Source organism: Archocentrus centrarchus, chromosome 11, assembly GCF_007364275.1.
Source record: "Archocentrus centrarchus isolate MPI-CPG fArcCen1 chromosome 11, fArcCen1, whole genome shotgun sequence".
In the NCBI taxonomy this organism is placed as follows: Eukaryota; Metazoa; Chordata; class Actinopteri; order Cichliformes; family Cichlidae; genus Archocentrus; species Archocentrus centrarchus.
In genome coordinates this window covers 36,057,822-36,077,629 of record NC_044356.1, presented here as the reverse complement: position 1 = coordinate 36,077,629, position 19,808 = coordinate 36,057,822, and the positions used below count along the sequence as shown (strand labels likewise).

General features: G+C 38.7%; 1 protein-coding gene across 1 annotated transcript; it reads right to left on the bottom strand.

Moving 5' to 3' along the window:
* Positions 1-1,185: 1,185 nt before the first annotated feature.
* On the bottom strand, positions 1,186-11,585 carry LOC115787844 (H-2 class I histocompatibility antigen, Q9 alpha chain-like). Its single transcript, XM_030740592.1, has 8 exons — positions 11,433-11,585; positions 9,514-9,780; positions 6,389-6,664; positions 5,781-6,083; positions 5,238-5,333; positions 4,537-4,554; positions 4,320-4,391; positions 1,186-2,268 (listed from the first exon to the last, which is right to left on the bottom strand). Exons 1-7 carry the CDS (start codon positions 11,491-11,493, stop codon positions 4,345-4,347), a joined length of 1,068 nt encoding a protein of 355 aa, XP_030596452.1. The 5' UTR covers positions 11,494-11,585; the 3' UTR covers positions 1,186-2,268; positions 4,320-4,344.
* Positions 11,586-19,808: the final 8,223 nt, after the last annotated feature.

Sequence of the window (19,808 nt, the reverse complement as noted above, 5' to 3'; positions counted from 1 at the left end):
CTGTAATAATGAAGCTCAGGCCCATCATTTGTCTTATTGACTCATGACAGTTAAACAGCCAAAGCTGACCCCCCCTTTCACCGTTTAAATTGTAGTTTTGCACCAACAAGCTGATTCCCAAAGAGCTACTCTGTAGGAGCCAGTGTTTTAGTTCAGTTACCTGAGTCTTTTGCATGGTTATGTTTTTGATTCCCTCATGTTTCCCTGCCTCATTTGTCAAGTCTGTTTTTCTGTGTTCCTGTTTGTTCATTTCCTGTTTTACTTTGACAGTCTATTGTATCTTGTGCTCTGTATTCAGTTTTGCTTCCTCTGACTTGTTAGTGTGTGATTCTGTTCTCCCAGCCTGTTTCCACCCCCTCGTTGCCTGGTGTGTTCCTGTTGAGTGAGTTTCCTAGTTTTTCTGCTGGCTCTTCCAGAGGTTAAAGGTCAGTCCTGAGTGCTGCACTGGGCAGCCTGCCACAGCTGTTAGATGACAGTGCAGAAGTTTGTGGAAGCTGGGCAGAAGAAGTGCAGGTGTAAAAAAAGCCCCGCCTACAACAAACATCATCAGCAGGTTTGTTTTATAACAATCCTGCACTTTAAATTCTTTTAGTCTAATTTCTGTTCATGGTTATAGTTGATAGTATTATTACCTTCATTTAGTTTAGCCTCTCCGTGTCTGTGCCTTGTTTATTACTCCTGCAGTTCGATCTCATATTTTTGGGATGAAGTTTTACTTCCTCTGATTTGTTTCACCTGTTCACCGGTTAAATTGTATTTTTGTTCCCACAAGCTGATTCCAAAGAGCTATTATAATAAACCATCCACATGATGTGCAGTGTGGAAATCTGTGGAACCTGAACAGAAGAACGGGCTACAACAACTACAACAACAACAGATGAACACAATCAGTCCTTAAAACACAAGAAAAAATCCAGAAAATTTTACATTAAAAACTTTTTTCAGTTTTCAGTAAAGGAGCGCCGATCGACCTCCACAGGAAACATTCATTTATTCTACCTGCCAGCAGACCCTTCACACAGGAGATATTTGGACATGTAGCAGTACTAATATATATGCATATTCATGAGGGGGGGCAGCTTTGGCTGTTTTACTGTCAATAAGACGCATAATGAACCCGAGTCTCATAATGAACTGTTACTCATTGACAGGATCAGTTTCATAATGATCACAGCAGGACAGAAGTTTGGATTATTGGGACTTTATTGAAAAGCAAAGAAACATCAGTGAATATTTACTGATATTCATCAAACCAACAGCAGACGTGACCTGATAATCACTGATTAACATTTACAGAGGAGTCAGAAAAACCACAAACACACGTCAGCAGTGTGTTAACAACAACCCACACAACACTTCACAATCTGAAACTTTAATATCACAAAGATTCAAACAGCTCTTAAATCAAACAAAAGAGAACAAACATCATTTTTATGATTTCACACACTAAATAAAACCTGTTTATGTTAAAATCATCCAGATTTCTTTAAGTCAAAATTAAACATAAAAGTAAAATATGTACAACATTTAGAAACTTTGTGCTCTTTGGACGCGTTAATAACGATGGTAACAAGTATTTAATTTTTTTTACTTCATGTATATTTACTGTGAATTCAATAAACTGATAATTTAGAGACATCATAGAAACAAATGTGAGTCCAAAGCGTTGCTGATGGATCCAATCAGCTTCCATCGTTTCCTGTTTCCTCCGGAGGACTCAGAGCACAAAGTTCATCATCACGTTTACAAAGTTTAACAATTATGAGGAAAATCTCAGATTATTTCTAATCTGAGATTTTCAGATTGTTGCTGAGCTGCAGCTTCAAGAACTAAATGATCAGTAGACTGAATATCTATGAAGAGCAGAAAGCACGTATCACTACCTCTGTTTATGAATGTCCACATTTTTATTATTATTGATTTATAAGGAAACCCCACACCAGGAACACTAAACTGTAAATATAGCAGATCTGTTTAAGATGATAAGATAATCATTATTAGTTATTATCACTCATGAAGGTTTAAGTCTGACTGTAAAATTATTTTCATTATTGTTTAAAGGTGATTTTTTTTCCAGGTGGGCACAGAAATGATCCAGATATGATGTTTTTGTTAAACATTTGTGACTCATGTTCAAAGTTGAATATTGATTAATAATCATCTACAACCAGATTCCCCAAAGTTCCATCATTTCCTGAATAATCCGTGACGTTCCAGTTTATGGAGAACGAGGCTCCGCCTCTCGTTTCAGTGCATTTATCCATAAACCTGAAGAGAGTAAAACAATGTTTGCATTGTTCAGCTGCACAAACAACAGATTTACATCATCATTAAAATATTCCAGTTCATTTGAGGATTTAATTTATTTGATTAAACTGATTTAATAAAAACACGTGAGTCTCTCTGAATACAGGGTTCGTTTTCCAGGATCAAATTCAAGCACTTTTAAGCATTTTTAAAGGTCCATTTTCAAGGTTTTCCAGCACATTAAGGGCTCATTCACAATTATCAACACTCTTTTTCAGCCCCCCCCCCCCAAAAAAAAGTGTACAAAGAAAATTTTGATCTTTTTTCATGACATTTAATTTCTCCTGGTTTCTATTTTAATATAACAGGAAGTATTAAAAACATCCTGGTGTTGAAAAATCTTGGTATCAAATATGCTCTTTCCTGTGTATTAAAACATTGTACTGTACTGCATGTACACAAAATGTACACACCAGCACACTGCAGTGGAGCACTTTGTCATCTGAAGCTGCTCTTGTGCCAAAATCTGATGTATTTACCAAAAAAAATGATTGCTGGTATTTATGTGGTTCATTTTTCACTCATTTTGAGTCATAAAGAACGTTCCTGTTGGCTCTACGACTTTTCAGACCTCCACTGACTGTTTTTCCCAAAAAGCGACTGGCAACAAATTTCAGGACTTTTCCCGGTGTTATCAGGGAGGGTTAGGGTTGGAGGGTTAGGGAGAAAGACTGATGAGTCAAAAAGTGATTTCTGGCCTCAAATCTGTGACACATATCTTAAACATGTCTCTCATGAATGATATCACATCATTCTGAGTGAGAAACAGCACTTCCTGTCACAGGTAGAAGCTGCTATTAATTCTTGGCAAACTGACTTTCATATCTTCTTTATTAATGAGGGAAAAAGCTGTCAGTGATATTAAAAATTTCTTTTTTTCCTGAGAGAGCTGCAGAAATTACAACAAATATAAGATTTAAGTTATATGTAAACAGTGGAAAATGGGGATTCTGCTTCTGGATTTGGTGACGGGCCTCATCACACAGGTGCAAAGAGCTACCTGAGGACATCTGTCAGTTCATGAAAAGTAAAGAAAAAACTCAGCAGGGCTCCAGGATGAAAGGTGGCTGTTTACCCTGTGACTAATGAGCATCTTAATGTGTTAAACCTGCAGCTTCATGGATGAATGTGTGATTACCTGTGACTGTCCAAAAAAACAACTATATATATATATATATATATATATATATATATATGGATTTACATCTCTCTCCCCCTCTGCTTTAACATAATGGTTTAATCCCCCCCTGTGATTGGCTGCATGGTGTGTCCATCAGTGTTTCCTGTCCTTGGGTTTGTGAACAGATCCAATGAGAAATCAGGGAGCTCTGAACGACACATCATCATCATCATCACTGCTCCTCACGTGTAAAGTTTCCTCATGACAGCGTGAACCTGCAGCATGTGAACCTGCAGCATGTGAACCTGCAGCATGTGAACCTGCAGCATGTGAGCCTGCAGCAGCGCACACACACAGCAGACACTTGTGTGTTCGATGTTTCTTTGTGCGCTGCTAAATTTACTCACATTAAGTTTTTTTCTCATGTGACTTCTGACCTAAATATTATTCCATATTCATTTTATCCATAATTGGAATTTGCAGTTTTCCAGTGAACACTCATTAAAACTGCGACTCTCTGTCTTCAGGGGAGGGGGGGGGGGGGGTCACAAACAGACTGACAGGTCACAGCAGACGTGCTGTAAAAATGATCATTTTAGTCTTTCTGACTCATTTTATTTCTCTGTTTCATAAGTGAACTATTCAATCAGATGTTTTTTTTTTATAAGTGGTTACATTTTCAAACATTTTCAAGCACTACATTCAAACTTCAAGCACTTTTCAAACCTTGAAAAGACAATGTTAAAATCCAAGGACTTCCAGCACCTGTATGAACATTGCTAATATGATTTAATCTTATAACAAAGCACTTTCCTCTGGTTATGTATAAAAGGAGAGTTTACAACAGTCACAATATTGTAGTTTTAACATGATAAACTCTGCAGTGACTCACTGAGTGCAGAGGAGCTGTTGGTCCTTCAGGCTTTAGGAAGCATTTGTTCCTGAACCTCAGATTTCTCCACAGCTGCAGGTCAGAATCACACAGTTAGAAACACACATCCTGCTCTGAGCGCACACTTTTACAGGTAACACAGGCCTGAGGAGACTTTAGGTTCAAACACACAAACAATATTTCAGACATCAGAGGAAACAGATGAAGCTTAACTTACGGGACGGGGGACGTTTGTCTGCAATAATAAGAAAGAAATGCATAAACTTAGTATTTAATTATAAATGTTACACTTTTCACAAATGATAAAAGTCATGAAACATAATTTAGTAATTTAATTTTCAGTGTGGATAAAAACACTGACGTGTTCATGATTCATGAAACCTGTTACATGTTAATCTGACTGAGTGAATATTAATGAATCAAAGTGTTTTATAATGACTGACAAAATCATTTTGTTCATAAGGAACACGTTCAGGAAAAGTTCTGAAACCAAACCTGCTGCAGAGGAGAAACTTTTTTAAAGCAGCTGAAACGATTTCTGAGGAGGAAACTTTCTGCTCTGTGTGTGTGTGTGAGAGTGTGTGTGTGTGAGTGTGTGTGTGTGTGTTCTAATAACTGAGTTGTTGTTGTTTTGTTTCCTGACTCACAAACTGAGGCTCAGGTTAGAAGTTCTGACAAACAGCTTCAGTGATTATTGGGTTTAATATTGAGGATCTAAAAATGATCATTTTGTGTTTGAAGTTTGTTCTTTGTGACTCAAAGAGTTCAAATATGATCTAACCTGAAACTATCTGATTTATTTCTGTGCTAATAATTTAGTTCCATCTGCATCTGTAAATAATAACTAATCAATTATTATTACTTGATTATTGATTGTTTGCAGTGTACAAACAGATCCAGGTAGTTCTGCTCTCTCACCTGTTTTCTTTTTGTAAATAATGAATCCGATCACAGCGACGGCAGCGAGAACGACCACAGCAACAACCACAGGAATGATCATGGAGAGAGAACCTCCTGCAGATCAATAGAAAATAATCGATCAGCCTCTTTATAGTCACTAATGTTTGAACCACTAATTTCATCCCTACAATAAAAGTTCTGATATATTTAAATTAATGGCAGCTTCACCATTAAAGCTGAATCTGTTAACAGAACACTAATATATGATTCTGTCTTCTTCCAAAACTCTCCATCAGTTACATAAATACAGATTTTATCATTAACACATGTGAACATGGCTGAATGTGCTGAAAAACTAAATTTAGTCTCTAGAGCACAAAAAACAATAAAAGAAATAAAGTTGGATTTAAATGTAACATTTGAAAGAAAACTAAAGTGTGTTATTGATTATTAAACTGATGTAAATGACAGAAACTAAAGGAAACCTGTGAGCTGCAGGAGCGTCACAGGAAACTGTAAAAGTCTGTTTCCCATGTTTGTCTCCTCTGATCTCAGTCTCACCTTCATTGCTCCTGATTCCTGTTTTCTCCAGTTTGGTGCTGATGTCCTCCTTCTCACCTGAGAGCTGAAACACACAGCTGTACCTGTCCCAGTCCTCAGGTCCAACTGCTGAAAGGTCCAGATCAACACTCATCTGGAAGGTCCCGTCATTGTTGGGGAGGAGCTCTCCTTTGTGCACACCTTCATGAAGCTCCTCCCCATTTTTCTTCCAGAACATCTCGGCTCTGTTGGGATGGAAACCTGTAGCGTGGCAGCTGATGGGAGAGGAGGAAGACCTCTGGAGGAGAGACACTGAGGGAGGGACTGAGGAGTAAAGAGAAACAGTTCATTCTTTAATATTATTATTATCATTATTATTATTATTATCAGCAGAGTAACTTCTTTGTAACTTCTTTGTGATGTGATGCAGTTTGTGAGCCTCAGATTAATAGAAATGCTGTGAAGTTAAAACAGTGAGTTATAAAGTGATGATAACACTGTGACACACATGCAGGAACTGAGGAAACCAGACTGATGAGGTGGAGAAAGAGTCAGACACATTTTAATGTGGCAGGAAATCAGAAATATGATTTATTATTATCACTCTAACTCTGCTCATATGAACTCACCTGTTCCCATCAGAGAGCTCCTCCCATAGTTCAGGTACTTCTTGATCCAGTCAGGACACTCCTGGGTGAGGTAGTTCTTCTGCCGTGCAGCCAGAGCTGTTTTCTCCCACTTCTGTTTGGTGATGACAGCCTGCTGATTAGGAGCGATCCACGTCTGTGTCTTCAGGTCAAGTGATATGAAGTCCTCTCCATCATAACCGTACTGCATAAATCCATTCAGCTCATCAGTCTCTTCATCCCACTCACAGCCGTACATCCGCTGAACAATGTGAACACCTGACAGAGAAACAGAGACTCTGCAGTGAACCACAGACAGCCTGCAGCACTGACACAGACACACACAGAGGAGCTGCATTAACTGCTGCTGCAGCCAATCAGGATCAATAATGAGATTTTAGAGAGACTGCAGGAAACACACTTCATGTTCTGTAGCACAGAAACTTCCTGTCTCCACACAGGTGAGCTACAGGTGTGGGCGGAGCCTGTTTCACTCGTTGTTTCTGAGTGTTTATGATGCACACACACACACTGAGGTCATGAAGTTAATCTGTAGTTTTACATATTTAAGGCTGATGATTTGTGTCGTTATTGATTATGTAACAAACACTTTTTGATTGATCGATTAATTTTTGTCAAAAGAAGAAGAAATCGTTCTTTCAGCTCCTCAAACCTGAAGTTTGAGGAGCTTCATCACATATTCATCACATCTGCTCAGATCCAGCTGTGGACGGATTCAGGGCTGTGAGCAGATTCCTCCTCTAAAATATTAAAACATTATTGATATTATGGGATGTGGGACATCAGAGAGCGTCTGTGGGAGGAGCCTGAGCGGCGTGGATGCAGGTGGAGGGCGTTCCATCAGTTTTCTTTGTGTCACACCTGCAGTCACGTGTGTGTCTGCGGGGCTGTGAGTGTTTTTGTTACTGTGATGCTGTTTTGTGTGTCTGTGGGATAAACAGCAGCATTGTGTAGTTGGTCTCATTTACTGTACAGGAAAGTCGATCAGCTCGCAGCGGCTGTGAGTTTTGTGGGCGTGGCCTTAAAGAGGACTCTGATTCACTCTGAGAAACATCAGGATTCAGAGAGATTCCTGTTTGATGGAAACTTTCTGCCATATTATTGGTGCATCACTCATGATGTCACCAGGTCAGCTGGTTGGAGCGCTGCCAGGAACTCGGTTGGTTTATTACTGCGGGTATGGCAGGCCGTTTTAACATAAAATCCGATTCACCACACTTCCATTCCAGATATCTGAAATTGATTTATGACTAGACGTATTAGTAAATTGAGATATCTCTAATTATATTCTGACTAGTCGAAATGACGTCAGATTTACCATTGATTTGTATGGCGGCTTCAATTCAAATATCTTCAATTCAATTTATCTTCAATAAATTACTGACTATCTGAAACTCACATTTCAGATATTAAATTATGACTAGTCATAATTCTAATTAAAGATATCTTAAATGTATTTTTAGATAGGCGATAAATAGTTTTGACTAGTGCAAATTAAATTCTAGATATCTTGAAAGCAAATAAGGACTCGGCAAAACTAAATTAGAGATATGTAGAACTGTAATTTTGACTAGTCAAATGACGAATCCGGTGACGTCATTTGAGATATCTTGAAAGGAATTTGCACTAGTCAGAATGTAATTGTGGATATCTTAAATGACCATTCTGGATAGTCAGAGCGGAGGAGGAGCTGCAGCTTTGGTGGAGCTGCTGATGGATGATCCGGTGCACAAACATAGTTGTAGGTGTGGTATGATGCATGCACAGTAACCTGTTACTGAACTCCTTCACACACACACACACCCCCGTAAAATAATGGTATGATCCTTCTGACATCATTAATGAGGTGGTGACATCATCAGGGTGATGTCAGCAGGTTGTGAGCTTCTCTCAGAGACATTTGTGTTATTTTTGTGCCTCTGTAGCTCTCAGGTTTTCTCAGTTAAACAGTTTTTGTGGTTATGAAGCACAAAAACTGTTTAACTGAATGATGTTGTTGACACTCTGCAACACACAAACAACGTCAGCACAAACTCTGCACTGCGACACGTTTCCTGACAGACACACACAGAGTTCAGACCAGAGGAAACGTGGAGACACTGACGGCAACTTTAGCAGCAACACTTTGACTCAATCATCACGTCTCAGGTTCATCAGCCTGTTATTGATCCCTGATAGGAGCTGATTGTTACTCCATCAATGTGTGTTCACCTGAATCTGAAATATTATTGGAGCCAAATGTTATTAAACTGTGACATCGCAGCACATCTGCAGTGAAATGATGATCAATGATTTCATCGGTGGATCTTTTTTTATTCCTGTGATTATTGGAACTGAGGTCATGTGATCAGAAACTTCCTGTAAACATAAATACTCTGATTACACGTTTCAGAAATATCACAAAAAAATACAAAAATAACGTTCAGATGGAAAAAGTTTCTGTAAATGTTTCTGAGTCGAAAAGCTTTTTAGTTTAATCTTCGGTGACCAAACAGCTGATTGTGTGTGTGTGTGTGTGAGTGTGTGTGTGTGAGCTGCTGATCCATAATTAATGTTCAGCATCTGCAGACAGAGGTCAGAGGTCATGCGCAGCCTGCAGCATCAGGATCATCATTCATTTATTTTAGTTAGAGAAACTTTATTAAAGGCAGGAAAATATCAGCAGCTGATCTGAGTGTGACGACGTTTATAGTTTATAGATTAATTTCATTAAACTGCCAAATCATGAAGTTTCCACAGTTTGTGCTCTTTGTGTGATTCGTGATGTAAAAATGCATCGAGCAGCTTTTTTATTCTTCTGAATCTTTGTTTTATTAACAGATTTCAGTTCACAGGATTTTTAACACAAATTAATTTTTATCATTCCTGCTGATTTTCTGAGTTTTTGGTTAATTGATGAAAAATAATCATCAAAGTTTCAGAGGCTCAAATTCTATAAAACTATAACCTGTAAATATGATTTATTTAATATAAATGACATCATTACATATAAATGTGTAATAATGTAAATCTGTGCTCGGAATAAAACTTTTAATGTGAATCTGATTAATACTGACAAATAAAACATGTAAACAGGAAGAATGAGAGAAAAATAAACAGAAACAAACCTCCAGTTTGGTTGAAGCGCTGCTTTGCAATTTCAATGTTGGCTTTGAACGTCTGCTGGGCACCCAGATAGATCCCAGTGTTCCTCTCCAAGTACTGAGGATCCTCTGCTGTGTATTTGATCATCCAGTCCTGTTTGAGCACCTCTTTCTCTGTGTCACTGTCATAGTGAACCATCTGAACATCATCAACCATCCCAACTTCCACAAACTGTGGGAAGTTTGGGACTTCAGAGGATGCAGTGAAGAAATACTTCATAGAGTGGGTCACTGTGGGAACAGTTAATGTGACATCACAGATTTATATTTTTAATGAACAATAAAAAAACTAGAACTCATTAAAGACATAATAATCCTGCTGTCCCCTCAATAAAGATTCATGAATAAATGTTCTGCTTCATATTCTGATGGTTTCTCTTTAAAACTGTAATTCTGTATTTAACAGAATCAGTTTGTATAAAAATATTTTCAGCTCAGTTTTCATCATTAATGCTTTCACCCATCAGGACTTTATGAGTTTTCTTCTGTGGTTATTGATCCATAATTGTGTTTGAATATGAAGCAGATCCAGTTTCAGCCTCACGTCTGTTTTCTTTTCTATCGTTGATGTTATTGATTATATGAACTGATTCACTTTAATGTGACTCCAGTTTTTGGTTATGGAGCCTTTTTCTAAACCATAAAACATAAATAATAAAAAATCAGACCATCATTTTCATGTAAACATGGAGGACTGTTGTTAAAGGTTTTTGTCCTAAAATCTGTGATGGATCAAATTATTGATCAAACCAGAGCTGATTAAAAATATTACTTTACACAGATATTGATTTTACTTTGTGATCAGGTTTGAGGCTGAGTTTGATAAAGTATCAATCAAATCCTCTTCCAGCTACATCCATGTATGTCATATTATTGATTATTGATTGATTATTGAGTCACTGACGCACACAGTTTAAACTCCTCCCATTAGCGTCCCCTGGTGGAGATAACTGAGTTTTTAAAGATAATAAAGTGTGTCGGTGATCAAAGACATCAGTGTCTCATAAACTGATTATAATAATGAAACAAAAACAGTGAATTTATATTCAGACTTTATTTATGATATTTGAGCGTTTGTTCAGATTCAAGCTGCAGAAATGTTATTCTGGGGGGAGGGGGGGGGGGGTGCTATGAAGGATCATCTGTTCTTTCAGTTTTCAACACTCAGACACAAGATATTTTCTTGGGGGTGTTACAGTAAAATCCCTCACTTATGTTCCAGGACCACCGCGATAAGTGAAAATCCGCTAAGTAGGAACGCTATATTTATTTTAATACTTATACATTATTTTAGTAGTTATACACTATTTTAAGTTTTTATAAACCCTCCCTACACACTTATACACCAAATATATACATTACTGTACAACACGTACTACGCATGTGAAGAACGAGTACCGCAAAAACCCGCGATACTGCGAAAATACCGCGATAAATATTTTACACTAATATTGATTGAAAACAGCGAAGCGCGAAGTAGTGATGGATTTGGTGACAAAGTTAACAAAAACTGATCTGAATTTATCTTTTTGGTCGTTTGGAGACAAAAGTGCGTCAAAAACAGTTTAAAGTGTGAAAATGCAGAAACTATCACAGCTGTGGGCAGGATCGATTTAACCTGTGCCTTATGTATTTATTTATTAACTAAACTTTATTTTTCGTCTACACTTCACTGCCGATTATTAAGGATTAATTTAAACAGACGTGATTTAATTGTGCTAAAATGATGGATTCATATAATCCACTCGGATCTATTACAGATAAATATTTAGCGCACTGCAGCTCTCCGAGGATCAAACATCCGTCTGTTTTTATTCCAAATTATATAAATTTAACAATAACACAGAAACATAAACAGACCAAAGCATAAACTCCAAACTGACCTGCGGCCGCCTCCTGGATTCCCAGGACCACCAGGATCATCAGGATCATCAGGATCTTCATTTTAACCTCCGGGATTTGAACCTTCAACACTCGAAGCGCTTCGCTGTCTACAAAAACTGACTCTGCGCTTCCAGCTCAGAGATCAAGGCTGAAATAGGAGAACCAGGAGTGACGTCACCATCATGGTCCATCGGAGCCAATAGGAATTTAGCCTGAGAGCAAACGTCACCTAAATCTGGGTTAAACTCACATAGTGAGGTTATTAACGAAAGTGAAATTAAAAGGTCCTCATTTGAACCCGTTTTTTTTTTTTTCCTGTGTGGATGATGAAGAATATCAAATATGGTTTCACTGAGTTTCTGCTGTGGGGCTCCGTCCAGTGGAGTGATTAATATGTGCACTTTATCATTAAGCCATGTTGTGGTATTTTGATCCTGTATTTATGTGAGTATTTTCAGGTACAGTTACAGTACAGGTCTGATACCTGTTGGTATAATGAAGTCTTTTACTGACCCTGAGAGGTCAAACACACTGTAACCTTGGAAACACCAAGAAATAAATAAATAAATAAATACAAAGCGCAGCAGAAGTGATTTAGGGGACACAATAATGTGACAGGTTAAAAGCAAAGGAGCAAACATGTCTCTCATAAATGTATCCAGAGTTAATATGAATCATGTGATCAGAACATATTATTTGGCATCTTTCTCTCCCTCTGAATCACTTCTGCTTTATTTATCTATTCATTTATTTATTTATTTATTCATTTATTTATTTCCTGCTGTTTCCAGGTTACAGTGTGTTTGACCTCTCAGGGAGTCCATATTTAGCCTCTGTGTGATCCTCTGAACTTTAATGAAACCCAGAGAAATAAAAGGAAACACAAACTTTAGATCCCAGCAGCTCGATCTGCAGCTCAGATGATGACGTGCTGATATGAATGTTGCAGAAACTGTTTGAACACCTGAGGCTGTTTCAGAATTTGCTTTGGTCAGTTTATATTTGACTTCTCACGTTTGAATCATTTTATATTTGTTACACAGTTTAAAACTGATGCTAATGTTACATCTACAAAAACCAAACATCGCTGTGTCTCAGATCTCATGCTGAACCTCCTGCTTATTGATTACCTGAATTTACAGAGAAACAGTGTGACAGCGCCCCCTGCTGACCTGTGATGGTTCCAGCTTTTCTCATTTCATGCCAGATTTTTGAAACTGAACTCTGAAGATGCAAAACACAATAATTAGTCTGCAAAAAGCTGCAACTCAATCAAAACCTTAATTAATGAACTGTGAACAAGTCAGGACAAAATATTCAGACATTTTTGAGATCCACTAACAGAAAATGAGGTCAGTAATGTAGTAATAATAATAATGTAGAAATAATAATACTGTAGTAATAAAATGTATTCTTAGTGCTGGAGTCACAGGACGTGATGCTGCTGCCTCCCATCATCCTGATCCTGACTGACCAGCTCCACCTGACAGGATGAAGAAGCAGCATCTTCATCACACCCCCCCCTCTGACTCTTCCACAGACACTGTTGCTCCCACAAAAAGTTGATCTGAGCTGTAAAGTCAGTTTCAACTGTTCAACAGTGAAAAAGGCAGAAATTGGATAGTTATTAATTATTAAATATGATTTATTTTGCTCAAAAACATTTTTCACTTGCACTGACAGTAATTTTTCTAAATTTCCTAAAACATTTGCAAACCAACTTTTCTACCCAAGAATGAGAAATCAGAGACACTGAGCTGAAGATCTGACATGTTTGAAAAACTCTGATAAAATATGAGAGGATGTTAAAATAACGTTAATCATTAAACTGCAGTCACATCACATTTATTACAGCAAACAGCCTCACTGCTCCTGAAACCTGTAAAAAAATCATAATATTTTAATTCTGTTATTATATTATTGCTCAAACTGAGACAAAGAAGGCTCAGCAGATAATTACTAACCTGGAGGTTGCTGGTTTGAATCCCTGTTTAAATGCTGGCATCTGTGTTTTTGCACATGATGCCTGAAAATTAAGAATAATAAAACTTGGTGCCCTGCTGCACACCGGTGACCTGTGCAGGGAGGTTTAATCAGTTATTAATTGATTAGAGTGAGTCCATATGAAGCAGCTGTGTGACGCTAAAGATGCTAAAGAAGAAGAATCAGTGCAGGAACCTGCACACATAAATCAAACTGCACTCAGAAGAGAAACAGCATAAACTTAAACATTTTAAATTTAAATAAAATCTTTGCTTTGATTGTGTGAAACGCTCACAGACAGAAAAAAGTTTCATCAGAGAAAATCTGAGTTTGTTTGAATCAAACTCATCAAACTTTAAGGATGTTGGTGAAAAACTATCATGGTGTGAACAGCAAGGACACATAATATTATTTAATACTAATAAACATCTTGTATTTCTATATGAACTCAGCTGAACTGGGATAATGTGACAGCACACAGAGATGATCCCATCATGACTGCTCAGATCCTCCTCTTCTTCCTGCAGAGCTTCACGGCTCTGTGAGGGTGGAAGCATCAGTGACCCAGCTATCAAAGACCTTCTGCAGGCTCATCCAGCTTCACTCTTTCCCACGTTCATGTCACTTTCCTATCCAATAAAGGCAACAATGCCCAAAATAAATGTCTACACAACACATTTATCCTTGAAGCAGACGGGCTGCAGCAGCAGGAGCCACACAGGCTGCTGCTCATCATCATCTAAGAGCAGGAAACTGAGGCTACAGTTCACACTGGCTCACTGTGACTGCACAGCAGAAGACTGACCGGTCTGTGAGTCTCAGTTTCTGCTGCAACATTTGGACGGTAGGATCTGACTTTGGGGTAAACAGCATGAAAGCATAGATCTGTCTGCCTTGTATCATTGGTTCAGGATGCTGCTGGTGTGATGGTGTAGAGGTCAGGGGTCATCAACTACATTTGTCCACGGGTTAGAATTGTTCTCTGCAGACAGTGTGAGGGCCAGATGCTGAGCCGCCAACCCGTCCGGTCCCCCCACGAGCAGACCGTGAGAGACCCTCAAAGCAAAGGAGACGGGAGCCCCGCCCAGGCCGGGGTGTTCGCTCTGCAGCCAGTAACGATCCTTCTGCAGGTTCACTGACGACAATCTGGTTAGGACGTTTAATTCATTTAGTTTGATTAACAAGTTTGATTAATGAACATTTTGTTTACACAAAACAAGGTTAGACTCACCTTCAGCTGTGTTTACAACCTGATCACCACCAATAAAAGCCAGCTGCACAGAACTGTCAGAAAATACTTGAAGTCACATGGTCTAATCTTGGATTCTGATTGGTTCTATGGTCATGGAGGCATTTACGGGCAATGGGAAATCGCGGTTGAGGGTTTGCGATAACACTGGTTAACAATGATTTTGCTACCTGGAGAAAAATAGCTGCTATAAGGCATTTCAGGTGTGCTGATTCCAAATCTATAATCATAACTTCTCTAGGACGTCAGGTTCTTGAGTTATGCACATGTCTATATTTAGCTAATTATTGCTGTACTGGAGCTTCTCACACACATGTAGATTTTCTAGTTTTGAAATTGAACAGAATTTAGCAATAATTTGGGTGATTTTGGGGAGTGCTGAATCCAAATATGGTCATTAAAATTCAATCAGCTAAAGTTTAACTGCCAATATTGAGGATCAACAATGCCAGAAAATTGCAATTTCTTATAGTGACGCTTTGATCTGTCAATAGATAAAAACAAAGTTTTAGTGCTACATCAAGCGATGGAATAATGTTTCTGGGGCACTGACTGCTAATCTAGCCTCAAAGATATATATATATATATATATATATATATATATATATATATATATATATATATTTTAATATGAAAAAAAAGCGAGCTATTTGGCAAATGCACTAAATACAACATGCTGCAAATGTATGCTGTATATTTGATGTATATAGTGTTTCCTATTCTTTTTTAATTTCATTTGTTTTATTCATCCCTTCATTCTTCTCTGTACTTAAGCTGTAATGCTGTAATCCTTTCTTAGTAACATTTACTTTTACATTTCTTTCTCAAAGTGCTGAAATAGCTTTTATGCTTTCTGGGAGTTTCAGCAGGTGAGCCACCTATCGAAGCTACGGTGAACCGCACCAAAGCCTTGCTTTGCCACCATCATGTGATCTGGGTGTTTTGAACCATCTGTGCTTCGGAAGCTCAACATCAGCATCCCATCCTTACTGAGAGTTAGAGAGGGTCGCACTGCAGGTTTGGTTTAGCTGATTTTTGAGTTCTTTTGAACAGTTTTGTTTTGTAGAGCTTTTGTATATTTTGTTGGTCATATCACCAGCCTGACCTGCCTTGTAATCAGCACCTGTAAATAAATTGCACACTGGTTGAAGAGACTTCCTGCCTCCAAGTGTGTTTCCTCAGCTGCAGCTGGGGCATTACTACAAGTGTGCAGAGCCGTGCGGCCACTTGCCTCTAGTTTTTAATTGCATTATAGTCTTTATAATTCACAACACATCCTGATACACATAGGACCTTTGGGACAGGCATGTTACCCAGAGGCTGATGAGATGGGGCTGCTGAGGTGGCCCCATCTCAGATCCTCACTACACTCCTCAGATCCTTTATTTGCACTTAAGACATGGAGGGTTTTGGGGGGGCACTGACGACCAGCAGTTGGTGCTTGTGGGTCAACTGTCCCCTCAATTTTAACTGCACCCCATACACCTCATTCATTCACAAACATAAACACATAAACTTTTCAAAACACAAGTTGGGGAGAGGGAGGGGCGGGTGGGTCATCTCACACCTACACCTCGCGGGGGTCGGGTGGTTCTTGGGTGCCTGGGGGGGGGGGGGGGGGGGGGGGGGGGGGCTGGCTTATCACCTCGGGTTCTCTGGGCCCTTGCTCCTTGACTCGGGGGGCTCCGTCTGCTGGGGTGGGCGTCTTTGGAATGAGTGGCCGTAGGTCTTCGTAGGTCTTGATGGGCTGCTGGTGGCCTGGGTTTCCTGGGGCTTCCTCTACCCCCCTCTAGCTTCTGATGGGTGGAGCTGCGGCGTTCTGCCCTCATTGTAAGTAGATTTCATGACACAGACACAAACACCCACACAATCACAACACAACAACATTGTTGGCTTGCGTAGCCATGCTTTGTTTGGTTTTTCCCACATAAATGTATTTTTCCAAGTTTGCATGTTTTTTTTTCTCATCAAGTTCAGCAAGTGATGAACTATTTTGGTTTATTTACTTGTGCTCTTTCCCTTTTTTCTATTTTCTCCTTATTCTCCTTTTTTCTCTTTCTCTCTCTTCCTTTTCTTTTCTCTTTTCTTTTCCTCAGCCTGTTAACTCTGGCACAGATATATGTATGTGAAAAATAACAAATAAAGCACAAACATTAACAAGAGGAGCCTATAGAGAACCTATGGAGCTCATCTTCAAAGAGCAAATATGTTTGGCACAACATTCAGATCACAGTTCTGCTCGCAAGATCTGCCAGACCTGACAGGCTTAAAAAAACTAAAGTAACGAGTCTGTCTGAACATTTAATGAGTAGAAAGTACAGATATTTGTGTAAAAATGTAGTGTGGAAAAGTACAAAGTAAAATACAGATACCTGAAAAATCTACTTCAATACAGTAACAAAGTATCTAATCTGGTCTGAATCTGTGATCCTATTTTGGATCCTTCAGTTCTGTGCAGACACACTGAGACTGATTTAGGGGATTTTCAGTAAAAAAATATGTCAGATTCAGACAGATTACAGTTAGACTGTCTGCAGGCTGAATGTAAAGTCACTTTAAAATAGTTTTATTTCTGTTTGAGGATCTTCATTTCAGCCTCATCTTCAGATCCAACAGGGTCTGAGTACTCTGGTTTATTCTTTTTCACTCTAAAAACATATTAAAGAACAGCGATGGTGAAGCAGAGTCTGTGTTAGTGAACATCTGGTTGTTGAGAAAGAAGAAAGGTTCAACAGTGTTTCAGTGTTTATTCATTTTCTCAATAAACTTCCATCCATCCATCCATCCATTCGCTTCCGCACATCCTGTTAAGGGTCGCGGGGGGGGCTGGAGCCTATCCCAGTTGTCATAGGGCGAGAGGCAGGGTAAACTTGATGATAATAATAAATTTAATGTTCTTTTCTTAGTAAAGACTTCATGGATTTCTTTACAAATAAAATTTTTTTAGACATTAGAGAGAAAATTATTCATAACCATCTCAAAGATTATTCTTCATGTTCGGCTGCTTTCAGCACTGCTGGTATTTGTTTAGACTCTTTTGCTCCAGTTGATCTTTCAGAGTTAACTTCAATAGTTACTTCCTCCAAACCAGCAACATGTTTGTTAGATCCCATTCCTACTAGACTGTTCAAAGAAGTCTTTCCAATTATTGATGCTTCAATCTTAAAAATGATCAATCAGTCTTTATTAGTTGGCTATGTACCACAGACCTTCAAGGTGGCTGTAATTAAACCTCTACTTAAAAAGCCATCACTGACCCAGCTGTCTTAGCTAATTATAGGCCAATCTCCAACCTTCCTTTTCTCTCAAAGATTCTTGAAAGAGTAGTTGTAAAACAGCTAACTGATCATCTGCAGAGGAACGGTTTATTTGAAGAGTTTCAGTCAGGTTTCAGAATTCATCACAGTACAGAAACAGCATTAGTCAAGGTTACAAATGATCTTCTTACAGCCTCTGACAGTGGACTCATCTCTGTTCTTGTCCTGTTGGACCTCAGTGCAGCTTTGATACTGTTGACCATAACATTTTATTACAGAGATTAGAGCTTGCTATAGGTATTAAAGGTACTGCACTGCAGTGGTTTGAATCATATTTATCTCATAGACTCCAATTTGTTCATGTAAATGGGGAGTCTTCTTCACACACTAAGGTTAATTATGGAGTTCCACAGGGTTCTGTGCTAGGACCAATTTTATTTACATTATACACACTTCCCTTAGGCAGTATTATTAGAAAGCACTGCATCAATTTTCATTGTTATGCAGATGATACTCAGCTTTACCTATCAATGAAGCCAGATGACACACATCAATTAATTAAACTGCAGGAATGTCTTAAAGATATTAAGGCCTGGATGACCTCTAATTTCCTGCTTCTAAATTCAGATAAAACTGAAATTCTTGTTCTCGGCCCCACAAATCTTAGAAACATGGTGTCTAACCAGATACTTACTCTGGATGGCATTACTTTGGCCTCCAGTAACACTGTGAGAAATCTTGGAGTCATTTTTGACCAGGATATGTCCTTCAATGCACATATTAAACAAATATGTAGGACCGCTTTTTTGCATTTGCACAATATTTCTAAAATTAGAAACATCCTTTCTCAGAGTGATGCTGAAAAGCTCATTCATGCATTTATTACTTCTAGGCTGGACTATTGTAATTCATTATTATCAGGCTGTCCTAAAAGCTTTCTGAAAAGCCTTCAGCTGATCCAAAATGCTGCAGCTAGAGTACTGACAGGGACTAGAAAGAGAGAGCAGATTTCTCCCATATTGGCTTCTCTTCATTGGCTCCCTGTTAAATCTAGAATAGAATTGTCTAACTAGACACCAGCTGTGCTGTAATTGTAGGATACATTTTAGGGGTCTCCATGTTCCTTTTTGACCGCAAATTAAAACCCAATTAAAACCATAGTTACCAACAAATCACAGGGTTGAGCAGGTTCCAATGCAGGCTGTTTATGAGACATCTTAGTAGCACACAAATAGTTTAAAAGACATAGACAGTAGCATAGTAAAAACTGAGATGCACACACAGAGTAACAGAAAAGAAGAAAGAACCTGTTGATCATGCCCCGGCTTCCTCATCACTCCCTCCGACCGAGGAGAGCCCGTGCAGGGATTAAGTATGAGTCTAAATAAAATCAAACTGTCCAAATGATCCATGGCGATGAGCAAGCTCTGTTGCAAAAAAGTTACTAGTACTTAGAAATATACAAACACAAAAAACAAAGGACAAAAAGCAAAAAGTAAAAGCAAGAAGCCCTCCCAGGACGTTGTGCCTTAGTAGTTGCTGGAAAAACGGACAACACGGACAAAGACAGTCGCTACATCTTCTCTTCCTCCCTTCCCTCTCCTAACCGTGGTATTTATACTCTTTCCCTTTCTTTGTCTAGGGTTTTGTGCACAGTCAGCGATTTACAAACTTTCATTAGAAACTGCTATTAATTCTACTGTCAAAGGCACAAACATCCCGGAGCATTTTCAATACATCAACAAGACAGTAAGAAAAATTCATCACAGTAATTGTCAGCCACAACCTCCTTGAGGCCATCCTAAGGCACTCTTGGAGAAGGATTTACAACTGCCCACACTTACGCTGATCAGATATGAGGGAGAATGAGCAGATATGAGGGAGAA